At 36.2% G+C, this 13,620-nt stretch overlaps 1 protein-coding gene across 1 annotated transcript; it reads right to left on the bottom strand.

Annotated features, from left to right (window-relative positions):
* Window positions 1–1,743: 1,743 nt before the first annotated feature.
* LOC138715647 (E3 ubiquitin-protein ligase MARCHF2-like) lies at window positions 1,744–6,659 on the bottom strand. The gene is made up of 2 exons (XM_069848720.1): window positions 6,430–6,659; window positions 1,744–2,496 (listed from the first exon to the last, which is right to left on the bottom strand). The coding sequence occupies exons 1-2, from the start codon at window positions 6,559–6,561 to the stop codon at window positions 1,888–1,890; spliced, it is 741 nt and encodes a 246-aa protein (XP_069704821.1). The 5' UTR covers window positions 6,562–6,659; the 3' UTR covers window positions 1,744–1,887.
* Between the last annotated feature and the right edge of the window lie 6,961 nt (window positions 6,660–13,620).

Raw genomic sequence — 13,620 nt, 5'->3', positions numbered from 1 at the left:
ATATATATAATATGAATAAGATGGCAATATAAAAAACAATCTTCTTCATACATGTAATCTACGCATGATACATTAATTATTTTTGTACTTTGCCCATGAATAAGATTGCGAAATAATGTTGGTTAGTAAACAGTTTCAACATACATGGTGATAGGGAGATCTGTTTTATAAAGGTAGAAAAGAAAAAAAGGAAGTACAGAAATAAATAATGTATCATGTGTAGGTTGAGAAATTAATCACCTGCGCGAAACCGTAAAATCGTGAAACTGCTGCTTTTTCTAACAGTCGGGATTTAATAGCTAAGACATACACTTTTATGAATGAACAGTTTAAAACAGAGCCGCTCAAACTACGGCCTGTGATGATCATTTTAGTGGCCTACCACGATCGTTAATTTTGAACAACTTTATGAAGTTCAATTTCCAGCAGGATAATATGTTTTGAGCATGACTCGAAAGTTTGAAGACTAACTGTTACTGAAGATATCGAAGATCAGTTTACAAGATTTGCTGAGTTTCTGAAAACTGATTCAGAAATTTCTTTGTTCTCGTCTCCATTTACCTTTGATGTTGAAAAAGCACCAGACATGTTACAATTAGAGCTAATGGATTTACAATGTGATGATGCAATGAAGGGAGCCTTCAGTCCTACAGATCTGATCAAGTTCTACAAATTACTTCCTGAGAAGAAATATCCAGCATTAAAAAACTAAGCTCGGCATTTGATTTCTATATTTTCTTCAACATACAGTATGTATGTGAACAAACATTTTCGAAAATGAAAATTCAGAAATCAAGATTAACTTCAAGCTTAAATGACGAGCATCTCCAAGACGTGTTATTTCTGAGAACCATAAAGCAGAAACCCAATATCGACAATTTATTATCTACAAAATACCAGTTCCACACTTGTAATTAGGTGAGTAATGACGCATGCCTTTTATTGAAGTATTTTTCAAAATTAAGTAATCCAAATTTTATAAAATTAATTAATTAATTTAACTATAGTTTTGTCGTAATATTAACAAAAAATTACACGTGCATACATTGTAATGTGGCCCGAGGTCAATTACTGGAGTAATTATTGGCCTTTCATGGTAGAAAGTTTGGGCGCCTCTGGTTTAAAAGATGTAAGAGGAAAGTAAGGAACCATAGCAACATATAACTTTGCATTTCTGTCTCCATAAAAATGATATAAGCTGAAAAGTGTATCAGTATTGGGTGAATTTTCAAAAGATGTTTCCTGACTACACGCATTTTTAGTTTTTATGAAGTGCTAGAACTGTTTGTCGTAAACGTAAGAGATGACTGACTGATAGTGAAATGAGAATAGTGAATCGAGTCAAGATAGTGATATGCTTTTTCTTCTCTGTAGATCTAATTCAGTTGAATAGAGACTCTACAATTAACTGAAACAACTACTACATTATTATCAAAATAAGGATGAAATAAGATTTAACACAGGGCACGGACCCTTGTATTTGTAGATTTTAATGACCACCCACCATCCTATGCACTTGTACCCAATGAAACGAACAGTGCTCAACCTTTGTAGACCATTCCCATATGCAATTGAATGATCCGCCTAGTATAATTCTGTATGAACTCTAGGTTCCCAGCAGTTTCAGTAACTGTCAAACCTCAATTATTTTAAACTAATAATTCTAATAATAATAATAAATTAATATATCTTAATAGTAATAATATCTTATGGTGATTGAAATTCTGTATTTTATTTGCTACTTTTACAGAACTCACTTTGAATCGAACTCAGACTTTCATTAGTTTTTGTCCTCGCTTCTTTTGAGGAATATTTTTTATGAATTTGCATTTGTTGGCTGTTCCATTGCGAGATTTATGTCGCTTACATGTGCGTTCAATGTTTCACTTAAATGTCCTCACTTTGAGTGTGACTGTGTGAATCCAGATATGTTGGGGACAGAGATCCCGAGGCATTGTCACCAGTAGGCTCATTCGTAGTTATATGAGTATGCAAGAATTCTTCCCCAGAGTTATTTTCATTATCAGGCGGTGTGAAGTCACGATCTTCGGAAATAATAACTCTCACATTAAGCTGGCTCTGCCACCAGTTATACCACGCTCTAGCATGATACTGAAATGCCAAATACATCCATAAGTAATAACCAAGGGCGATTATTCCTATCATGAAGAGAAGCATAAATGTAGTAAATTTTGTTGGCGGCATGTTTGCAAACTGATCTTTTGAGTAGAAGTCCGCTGCTATGACGCAGAAATAAATGGATCCGAATGTGATCGGGGTGATGATGACGGTGATTGCAACGTCACTCCACAGTCCTCTAACATGACGGCCCCGTGCTGTATCCTTCATCGATATCCATAACCACAAAGCTTTTTGTATTGAGTAACGCACCACACATTCCGTCTGAAATTTATATAAGCACAATTCGCATGTGCTACTTCCACTCTCGGACAGCCAGCGTTCCAGGCATGATAGATGAAGCAGTCCCATGGTTCCCTATCGAGAAAATAAAGCATGTACAGTAAGTAATACATCTACAAAAGAGAAGTAGTCATATTAATCAAAAGGAATTAGTGGAAACAAATTCTCTTCTTTGCAAGAGATACAGAGTAAAAAAGTAAAGATACACTGAGATGTTATACGACGTAAAAGGGGTGTGGAGGTACAGTTCACTTGATTTCTTGATCTCGGAGCGAGAATGTGGTGTGGAAAAATTCCGCCATCATCCGGGCGCGAACTCGGGACCTCAGTCCACAGCTACTACGGCTCCTAAGATATATCGAGTGATGTACGATATTATGGAACTTATTCCGGATGCTGTTCTAGTTAGAGAAAGGTAGGCCTACATACTACTGTCATTTCGAAACGAACAGTTAGACAGTTATTTCATATTTTGAGAATTTTCCTAATGTAAGAAATAATTTTATGCTCGACCATGCCGAAATGTAGTAATTATACACCTGGTAGCAGTCCTTTAATGCATGTCATTAAAGTACACCTACTCATTAAAGTACAGGTGTTCAGCCAATGACAAGTCAGCTTTGTACCGTTATAAAACCGCAAGTATCGATTATTTTCGGATATGCAATCGAAAGAGAATTAGCGAAAAGTCACGGAGGCTGGAAATCCAATACTGTCGCAGAAGGTTATGTTCTGTTACTATAATAATTAGCGTTAATTGTAAATAATATTCAAATAAATTCAATTTGTCATCTCGTTTTTCAATGTCGAATTCAATAATCAAGGTTATATCAAGTTTAACGGGATTACATCAAGGTCAATGACATTATTGTTCCTCGGAAAAAATCAATACTTTCGCGTCCGCGCATATCTCACAATTCACGACCTAGAACAAGGTCACTTCCGATCTTGTCAGATACAAATAAAATGTATACATCTGAATAATTTCATGTTAGAAATATGGTCGAGCATAAAAAGTCGTATGAAACTTGCCTATAATGGTAATTAAGACGCTCGTATGAATATTATGAAACTCGCTTGCGCTCGTTTCATAAATATCCATACTTGCGTCTTAATTATTATCATTATAGGCTCGTTGCATAATGTACTATTATATGCTCAGATCTTCATTAATGTTTATGTCGCCTGGAAAATCGAGACAATTTCTTTATGTAGATTTTTAATGTTATTTAACGATGCAGTATCAAGTGTGTGATTATCCAGCATCTATGAAATTGTTAATAGCAAACAGGTATTTGACGAAATAGTTCTAGGATTCGTCATGGGACTACCTGATATTCTTCCTATAGTTGGAAACACGCAGGGAAAAAAGAAACCAAACCAGGTAATCAGCCCAAGTAGGATTCCAACCAACGTCCGAGCGATACATTGAATCACGAGTTCAGATCCAGGATCGAAAAATTGGGGAGACATGATAGGTGGCGAAATCCTGTTAAACAAAAGCGAATTAATAACACCTGTGGAGCATTCATAACACTCACTATAAAAACCCCTACTTGATTACTAGATGGCAGGTGTTCGGTTAGGCCCTAGCCCTTCATGTGGCTATCGTGTCATCCAGTGAGAAATAAGAGTTTAATTTTTCAGGAATCCGCCCCTGAGCACGAGTTCTACTCTTTCAGGGGCGAGCTAAAGTTTTTCTGTATATATTATATTTTATGTTACAATTATTAGCAAAATAATAAATAAATAAATAAAGTATTAATATACATTATTTTTACAGTGCATGTAGGACTTCAGGAGTACAAAATACACTGTAGAAGGTAATGTTATCTTTTCTGGACCGTACAGTATTGAAAGATGCTTCTTCACACATTGAGGCGGGAAAGTCATTGCATCCTTCAACAGCAAGAAAAGTATAGGGTCATTAAAAATCACTTCAAACTTTAAAGCGTTATAAATATTATATCTAATATTTAAGGTAGACCGTCACTATGGCTCAGTATTAGCGCACTGGACTTATAAGCCAGGGGGCCCGGGCTCAAATCCCGGTTCATCCATCCTGAATTTATAACTTGTATTGGGCAAGCCCATGATCAAGGCAACACAGAGGTTTCTTTCGGGTATGCCGGTTTCTCTGTGTGTAATGTTGATCCCCGCCTGTGGTGCAACGTGGATAACCTCTGATGAACTAAGTGAGCCACCCTTCTCGACACTAGCAACATTTATGGACATGCTCGTAGAATCGGGGCGAATAACGGCAATTTAAAGGCTAGTCATTAGACAAAACTATTATTTTGAGGTAGAAAGAAATTACTGTTTTGGGGAAACAATGGCGTTTTTAAAGAACAGATGGACACACCAACCTATTCTAGAGTACGTATCGATTAAATACTGGATATTACGACGAAGCATTTGAAATGTGGATATGGAGAAGAATAGAGCATGTGAAATGGACAGTCAGAATAAGAACTGAAGCTGTGTTGGAAAGAGTGGGTGAAGAAAGAATGATGCTGAAACTGATCAGGAAGAGAAAAAAGAAATTGGCTGGGTCACTGGCTGAGAAGAAACTGCCTACTGAAGGATGCACTGGAAAGAATGGTGAACGGGAGAGGAGTTCGGGGTAGAAGAAGATACAGTATCAGATAATAGACGACATTAAGATATATGGATCATATGCGGAGACTAAGAGGAAGGCAGAAAATAGGAAAGACTGGAGAATGCTGGGTTTGCAGTGAAAGACTTGCCCTTGGGAAGAACACTTATGTATGTATGTAACAATCCATGAGGCGACAGCCCATGAAGGGCCAGGCCGACCAGCTGGCTGCTGACATCATGTCAACATACCTAAGTAGAGGTGAACGATGCTCCAGCCAGGACGAAGGTATACTGTGGTTAGCACGATGATCTCCCCTCCTCCCAGTAGTTATAAACTAGTTTTAATAACTGGATTTCGCTACCTATCGTAGCACCCCAAATTCATTACGATGCTGGTTAGCACTGGCCGAAATTTAATGAGAAAATTCTTTCCCCATAGGACTCGAACAAGCGCTCATTCCGTAACGCGAGTAGGAGTGGAATGTTGAGTTGGAATGTGGGGAGTAAAATTTGAGGGAATTGGTTCTGTTACTGATAAGAAGAAATCTGGAAGACCAAAGTTAATCAATGCTGTCACTGCTGCAAAAGTGCTTGAGACAAGTAATGAAATAAGTAAAAAATATAATTATTGTAGAATTAGCAGTGTTAGGTATCCAGGTATCTTGGAATGAGTTATAGCACAGTTTGAAGAATTCTAAGGAAAGCTGTATTAACAGTTAAGAAAGAAGTTGTTTCTTCTGTCCAGAAAGCTTTGTCCAGCCAATGATTAACAATTACAAAATTATGTTGACATTCAAATATTCATGACATACCATTACTATGCTATTGATTTCTGTTCATTATGTTCAAATTTTAATATTTTTCAATAATAATAATAATAATAATAATTTCTTTCTTTCTTATTCTGCTTAATCTATCCTTAACTTACACACAATTGGGTAGGAGTGGGAGATTCATTTGATCGTACACTAGTCATCTCACAAATGCAGTCGTCTCTGGTCATGGTATCAGCTTCTGGTGCTGCTGAGACATCAAAAGGAATCGGAAGACAACGGACAAACAATTCCGTGGACGGAAAATAATTTTTTTCTATTATCTACGCCCTGAATCGAACATCGGACTGCATAGTTAGGAAGCGCATGTGCTATCCACATAGTCACAACCTTTCAACTTTACTATCTATGTTTTAATTAACCAAATATCATCTTTTACTTGTGATAAAATCATACATAGGCCTACTAAGTAATCTTTACATTTTTAAACCAACATGTAAGAGAAGTACCGGCATAATCAGCTATGCCAATTGTTGTTTAATAAAAATTTCTAGTTATGATTTGAAGTTCCAAAAGTGAGATTTTATACTAGATTGTACTGTACATCTAACATAAACGTAACATTTATTGTAAATACCTTACAATTGCAAGGAGAAATAACAGGTTCTCCTGTATCATCCAAACAAATTCGACATAGAATGTCGTTATTCGTTAAATCTCCATTTGGATTGTGCTTCATTGTAACCACATATATAAACGATATAGCCATTTTTATTTAAATCCTCCATTACGTAAATGGTAATCAACTGAAACTGTACAAATAAAACACATATGTGTATAACAGGGATTGTATTTTCTTTTTGTTCAATATCAACTAAACCATTAGAATGAGAGCTTATCGTACCTAACAATGGACCTCGAATTCAAAATAATCGATATATATCGAATTCGTGCTTTGAGACGTGACGATTACCACTGCTTAATTTATCACAGTTTTTGTAATAGTACGGTCTTTAAGCAATCCGCAACATGTATGTATGGAATATAGCTCGGCGGTATCCAATCCTACTTAACAGTTTAGGTCTGCTGTTCAGTGAACACACCAAAACAAAACAAAGCCAAGTGCTTGGAGATCAGTGCTCTAATAGGAGAATTTGGTAGCGAGCGCTTCATTAGGGAAAAAGAAAACGTGTTTCATCAAAGAAAGGAGAAATGTTTCATCATTTGAAACATACAGGTATTCATTGTGTGTAGAGATTGTAAAACACGCAGTCAATATAATTTTTTATGTTTGTACTGAGACATGTTTTTTTTTTCTAAATTGTTGATTCCAGTCTTTAAGTAGATCTAAAATATCTGCATGCGTTTTACCTATTGTAAAAATAATTTTTATTGAATATAAGCTGCTTTTTAACAAATATTTTGTTATTATTGTTATTAAAGCAAAGTGGTATTTTATACAACAAATAAATAGACGTAAACACATATAGCCTATATAGTTCGGAGCATGAGGTAAAACTGCTTCACTGCAGCATGAACTGCTTCGACTCGCAGTGCTCTAAGTATCAAGCGAAGCTAGTTATAATCGACGTACACCTAACTTGCATTCAAAGTGACAAAACGCAGGGCTCTACTTATGACAGACGACACGGAAAGGGGATTTGTGGAAAATGTATTTCGTACAGGTTTCTGACTTTTAAATGTAAAATGATGTATAATTTGACATACAATAAAAATTAATACATCTTGAATCTTGCGTACACTACTTTTAACACTTAAATATAAAAGATTGATTAAATGGCAAACTAACTCGTGTTAATTATATAAGCTATATAATTAACACGAGTAAGTTTGCCGTTTAATCAATCATTTAAAAATTAATAAGTTAGGTACTTCTACATTTTTTGCGTTAGGACATAAGTACGTAGGTATGGATTAAGAAAAATCTGAATGCACATGCATATGTCTTTGGTATAAAATATCCGTTTCATAGACCTAATAGTTACCCTACTAAATAAAGGTGCCTTCCCTCATCTTTTCACTGCTGTCCTTCGTGTAATTTCTTTCACAGAAATATTGGTTTGATATTCCAGCGCTCATAATAGACAATATTTAACTTTCCTTAAATATAATGGATGCGTATACCCAATATAATGAGTTTTATATTCTTAAGAAATATAATATACTGTATGCAGCCGGTAAACATAAAGAGAAGTACAATCAGTGAGAAGCAAATCAAATGAATATTTAATCTGTAAGCCACCAACAGTATAAGCTGTTCAGATAGTGGGGTACCATATCAGATATAAAAGCACTTACTTCTGAATGAGGAGCAGAAAGTACAGTGAATCTCTAATAGCGCTCCATCAACTGGAGGTGATATCACAACTTCGAGATTTCTTGCGTCCTAATACCTCGGAAATAGCACTACCTAGGAATTATTCAGTTTCAAAATTCCGTCTAAATTTCCCTGTGTAACACGCACTAGATACCTGGTGTGGAATTCTATGACAACCTGTATAGATTAGCTACCAGAGGTCGCACATCCAGTTCGCTAGCTTGTCGTCTTACTGTCTTACCAATGACAACTTTTTTTATCATGTCTATATTGAACGGACTTACAAGTCTGTATAGAAATGAACTGAACCAACTGGCCAGTTTTAATCTCCTGTTGCCATTATCTTGAACAGACGCCAAGTCAAATCCCGCTAATACGCAAAATGCTATGCATGTACAACCTTGTAATTCACTTCAAGCATTTCGATCCTCGCTGTGACATTATACTCACAACAAGGCCCTGTCTTTGTTATAATTGCAGAGTATGCTTCTACTCTACAGCCAAAATTATGATGTGCATTCCACATCAAAGGGATCCATTCCAAGAATATCCAAGATCGATTTCAAGATGGGTTGCAATGGTGGCTTACAAGTGTCGTACCTGGGTTCAAGCTATCAGATAAATTGTATACGAACTGACACAAACCTGCTGTTGACGACGGTAATGGCCCTTTCCATGTAAAATCACATAATCGAACAATGTCTCCTGTTTGTTAATTTTCCTTTATGTTGTGGACTGAGTGAACATGAATATTTTAATCGGTTATTTAAAGACGCTTTGTCGAATACTAAATTATTTAACGTCGTTGGAATTGGTGAGAGTGAGATGATATTTGGCGAGACGAGTCCGATAATTCGCCATGGGATTATCTGACATTCGCATTACAGTTCGAGAAAACTTCATAAAAAACTCGACCATCAGCCAAAGCGGGACTCGAATCCATGCCCGAGTACAGCTTCCGATCAACAGGCAAACCCGCTATCGTCTAAGCTAAAGAAAATAGTAAACGATCATGTAATATGTTTTATCCAGGATGTAACGAAAAAGTGGGCAAAACTTAAGATATGGACTTCTCATAATGTATAGAGGAAAAAATGGGTATATTAACATAGGAAATGCTTTGTTTCTGAATAAGGCAAGGATGTATGAGAAATAGCGCACAATCGAGTTTCGATTCTTGCGGTGCTACCTGGCAGCAGTATATGAAGGGCTAAGAGCCATAGTGGGCCAAATCCATTTTCAGAGTTTTGAAGCTTATCTCATCTTTCAATTGCCTGCTGACTCACGTACTCAACAGATAGCATCATTTGATCCAAACCCTCACGTTATGAAATACTTGAAGCAACAAAAATACTCTCTCAAGCAAATGCCAGTTCTTTTGAGAGGAAGAGTGGGCCATATCCAAACGTCCAATGAAAGCTGCTGCTTCTTGCCACGTGACTTGATGTAGAACATGGCAGACGAAGTGGAAGAAAATAACTCGACTAAGGTGAAATCTAGGAAGTGTGCGGAAAACTGTATGAGTGTACTAAAAATCAAAATAAATAGTAGCCAAGAGTATGTAAATGCAAGTGGAAATCCTATGTCTGCGAAAATGTATACTGACAAAGACTGCAATTAATACTTTTGTTCTTGTACAATTGAACAAGATGTACAAAAATTACACTGGTACTTCTCTCATTTTCATCAGATGAATAAATGTACAAGATTAAAACAGAAATAATGTACAGCTAGCTTCAAACTTAAAAAAGCAGTACAATTTAGCGCCCAACAGGCACATCTCCATTGCTAAAGCAGCTGCATGATGAATGGTGTGTGAAATCTCCACCAACAAGTAAGTTATATTTTTTGCTTCCCAATTCGAGGTCGTGCCATATGAGGTTAAGTTGTTGTCTGACTGCAACTTTAATTTTATTTCATATTATTTCTATAGGATTTAGCATCAGTGAATAGGGTGCTGACTTCAACAATGTAACCGGTTACAGTAATTAAGACAAGTATGACAAGGGGCATTATCAGCCACTAAATCCCGTGTTTTGCCACCTTTGAAATAATGAGACAATCCAGTCATTGGCCAATTCAGTTTAATTTATATTACATTACACAAGTGAAATGTAGCTTCAAGGTAAATTTGAAATATTTAGTAAGCTTATGTTATGAAAAACTTTTATAAGATTGCAGCCTTGCAGACTTTTTTTTTTTCACAAACGCTGCGTCGAGTTTCTCTTAGTTTAAAGGAAAGATGCTGCTGTGTAAATAACTTGACCGATTTGTAGAATGGCTATTGCTAACAGAAAAGCAGTAAGTAGAAAAAATTAAAAATACACAAAAAGAGACAGGTAAATAATAGTTCTCTTCGTGAACCAGGGAGAAGATCGGGTTGCATTAAGAAAACAATTAAACATTGAATATAAGACTGCCTACCCCTAGGTATGTTCAGGGAATATAAGCGGACAACAAAAAAGAGAAAAAGAGCCAAAAATCTTGAATGATCAGCAGGTAGATAAAATAATTGAATGAATAGAAGAAGATTCTGGCCTCACTTTACTCCAAATTAAAAAAAATAATGCAACATTGCAATGTATCTGTTTGTTTCAACTGTAGACAATTACCATGAAACAAGTACATAATTAATTAGTAACAATGATTCAAATGGAAATAAAGTAAAAAAAAAATCTCAATATGTTGAATTTTTAATCAACTTATTGGAGAAGGAAAGCAATTTGTATGGATAGACGATACAAAAGAATGTTCATTTGCAGAAGGAAACAAGACCGAGCAAGAAGGCGAAACTATGCTGCTCAAATTCGGCCTGCATCAGGAGGAACAACTACGTATACAAGGATTTTATATAAAATGACGCCAGTGTATCTACAATATATGCTTACTTACTGGCTTTTAAGGAACCCGCAGGTTCATTGCCGCCCTCACATAAGCCCGCCATTGGTCCCTATCCTGAGCAAGATTAATCCATTCTCTATCATCATATCCCACCTCCCTCAAATCCAACTTAATATTATCCTCCCATCTACGTCTCGGCCTCCCTAAAGGTCTTTTTCCCTCCGGCCTCCCAACTAACACTCTATATGCATTTCTGGATTCGCCCATACGTGCTACATGCCCTGCCCATCTTAAAGTCTGGATTTAATGTTCCTAATGATATCAGGTAAAGAATACAATGCGTGAAGTTCTGTGTTGTGTAACTTTCTCCATTCTCCTGTAACTTCATCCCTCTTAGCCCCAAATATTTTCCTAAGCACCTTATTCTCAAACACCCTTAACCTATGTTCCTCTTTCAAAGTGAGAGTCCAAGTTTCACAGCCATAAAGAACAACCGGTAATATAACTGTTTTATACATTCTAACTTTCAGATTTTTTGACAGCAGACTGGATGATAAAAGCTTCTCAACCGAATATTAACAGGCATTTCCGATATTTATTCTGTGTTTAATTTCCTCCCGAGTATCATTTATATTTGTTACTGTTGCTCCAAGATATTTGAACTTCTCCACCTCTTCAAAAGATAAATTTCCAATTTTTATATTTCCATTTCGTACAATATTCTCGTCACGAGACATAATCATATATTTTGTCTTTTCGGGATTTACTTCCAAACCTATCTCTTTGCTTGCTTCCAGTAAAATTCCCATGTTTTCCCTAATCGTAAAATATATACTATAATACGTAAATACATAAACAATATGTAGTTTATGAATTAGCATGTAAATAATTGGTTTGTACGACAAATTATTTAACAAGGGAATATTAAAATGAATTTCAGTAATGTAAGCCTAACATGAACAAGGTATAATGATATTGAAAATCATGAACTTGACACAATGTAACTAATAATATCAATAGAAACACTGAAGATGTGATACATTATCCCGAAGCGCGTTTGTTCATGAAGAGAACAAGTTGTTAATTGTGTACAGCTATAGACTGACAATAGTAAAAAATAATAATAAAGTATAATGAATGTTAAATATATTATTTAGGCCTATGTATCATAAATGCATGATTAGATAAACTTCAAATTATATTTTTTCATTTCATGTTCATTTTCTTCTTCATATGAATAACAAAAATGGGGATTTTAAATTGCATGATTAAAACAAAGTTGTTTTTTTACACCACTAAGTCTACATCAATATGCGTCAACGTGGACAACTCAGGCCTACTTATGGCTTTTAAGGAACCCGGAGATTCATTGTCACCCTCATGTAAGCCAGCCATCGGTCCCTATCCTGAGCACGATTAATCCAGTCACTACCATCATATCCCCCTCCCTCAAATCCATTTTAATATTATCCTCCCATATACGTCTCGGCCTCCCCAACGTCTTTTTCCCTCCGGCCTCCCAACTAACACTCTATATGCATTTCTGGATTCGCCCATACGTGCTACATGCCCTGCCCATCTCAAAAGTCTGGATTTAATGTTCTTAATTATGTCAGATGAAGAAAAGAATGCGTGCAGTTCTGTGTTGTGTAACTTTCTCCATTCTCCTGTAACTTCAGCCCTCTTAGCTCCAAATATTTTCCTAAGCATCTTATTCTTAAACACCCTTAACCTCTGTTCCCCTCTCAAAGTGAGAGTCCAAGTTTCACAACCATAAAGAACAACCGGTAATATAACTGTTTCATAAATTCTATCTTTCAGATTTTTGACAGCAGACTGGATGATAAAAGCTTCTCAACAGAATAATAGGCATTTCCCATATTTATTCTGTGTTTAATTTCCTCCCGAGTGGCATTTATATTTGTTACTGTTGCTCCCAGGTATTTTAATTTTTCCACTTCTTGAAAGGATAAATTTCCAATTTTTATATTTCCATTTTGTACAATCTTTTCGGGATTTACTTCCAACTTATGTCTTTACGTTGAATACCATACTGACTGAAATAAATACTTGTATTTACGCTTTTGCTTGCAGGGTACCTGTTAAAATAAGCTAGCAGCAATAGCATCCACAAAGGAAGGAGTCGGCTGGTTGTTGTAGTTGGTATAGCGCTGGCCTTCTATGCCCGAGGTTGTGGGTTCCATCCCGGGCCAGGTCGCAGGCATTTAAGTGTGCTTAAATGTGATGGGCTCATGTCAGTAGATTTACTGACATGTAAAAGAACTCTTGCGAGATAAAATTCCGGCACACCGGCGACGCTCATATAACCTCCGCAGTTGCGAGCGTCGTTAAATGTAACATAAAATTTAACACAGGAAGGAAGGGAGAGCTTCAGGCTCTCGGAATCTTTGGGCTACTCAAGAGATTTTCAATATTTTAAAACCTTCTTTTGAGGACCTTGTAGTTCACATAAGTATTTTTTTTTGTATTCGCTCTTTCTCTCCAGTATCTTTCTTTATAGGAAAATTGAACAAAATCCAATTGAGATGCCTTCAGGCGGTTTAGAGACATGATGTCGTTATGAAGCGAGACTTGTCAATCACATAGGTTTTTCCAGAGATGAGGCAAAAGTGCAAGGCAGCAGAATTG

This window comes from Periplaneta americana, chromosome 15 (assembly GCF_040183065.1).
Source record: "Periplaneta americana isolate PAMFEO1 chromosome 15, P.americana_PAMFEO1_priV1, whole genome shotgun sequence".
Lineage (NCBI taxonomy): Eukaryota > Metazoa > Arthropoda > Insecta > Blattodea > Blattidae > Periplaneta > Periplaneta americana.
The sequence above is the reverse complement of the archived record's forward strand: the minus strand, read 5'-3'. Positions and strand labels throughout refer to the sequence as shown.

What these genes read in the sequence shown, in the direction of transcription:
- LOC138715647 (XM_069848720.1), bottom strand. Translation starts at nt 6,561, where the DNA reads ATGGCTATATCGTTTATATATGTGGTTACAATGAAGCACAATCCAAAT. An exon ending in TTTCTCCTTGCAATTGTAAG is followed by an intron (nt 2,497 to 6,429) that starts GTATTTACAATA and finishes TTTTCTCGATAG; the next exon opens with GGAACCATGGGACTGCTTCA.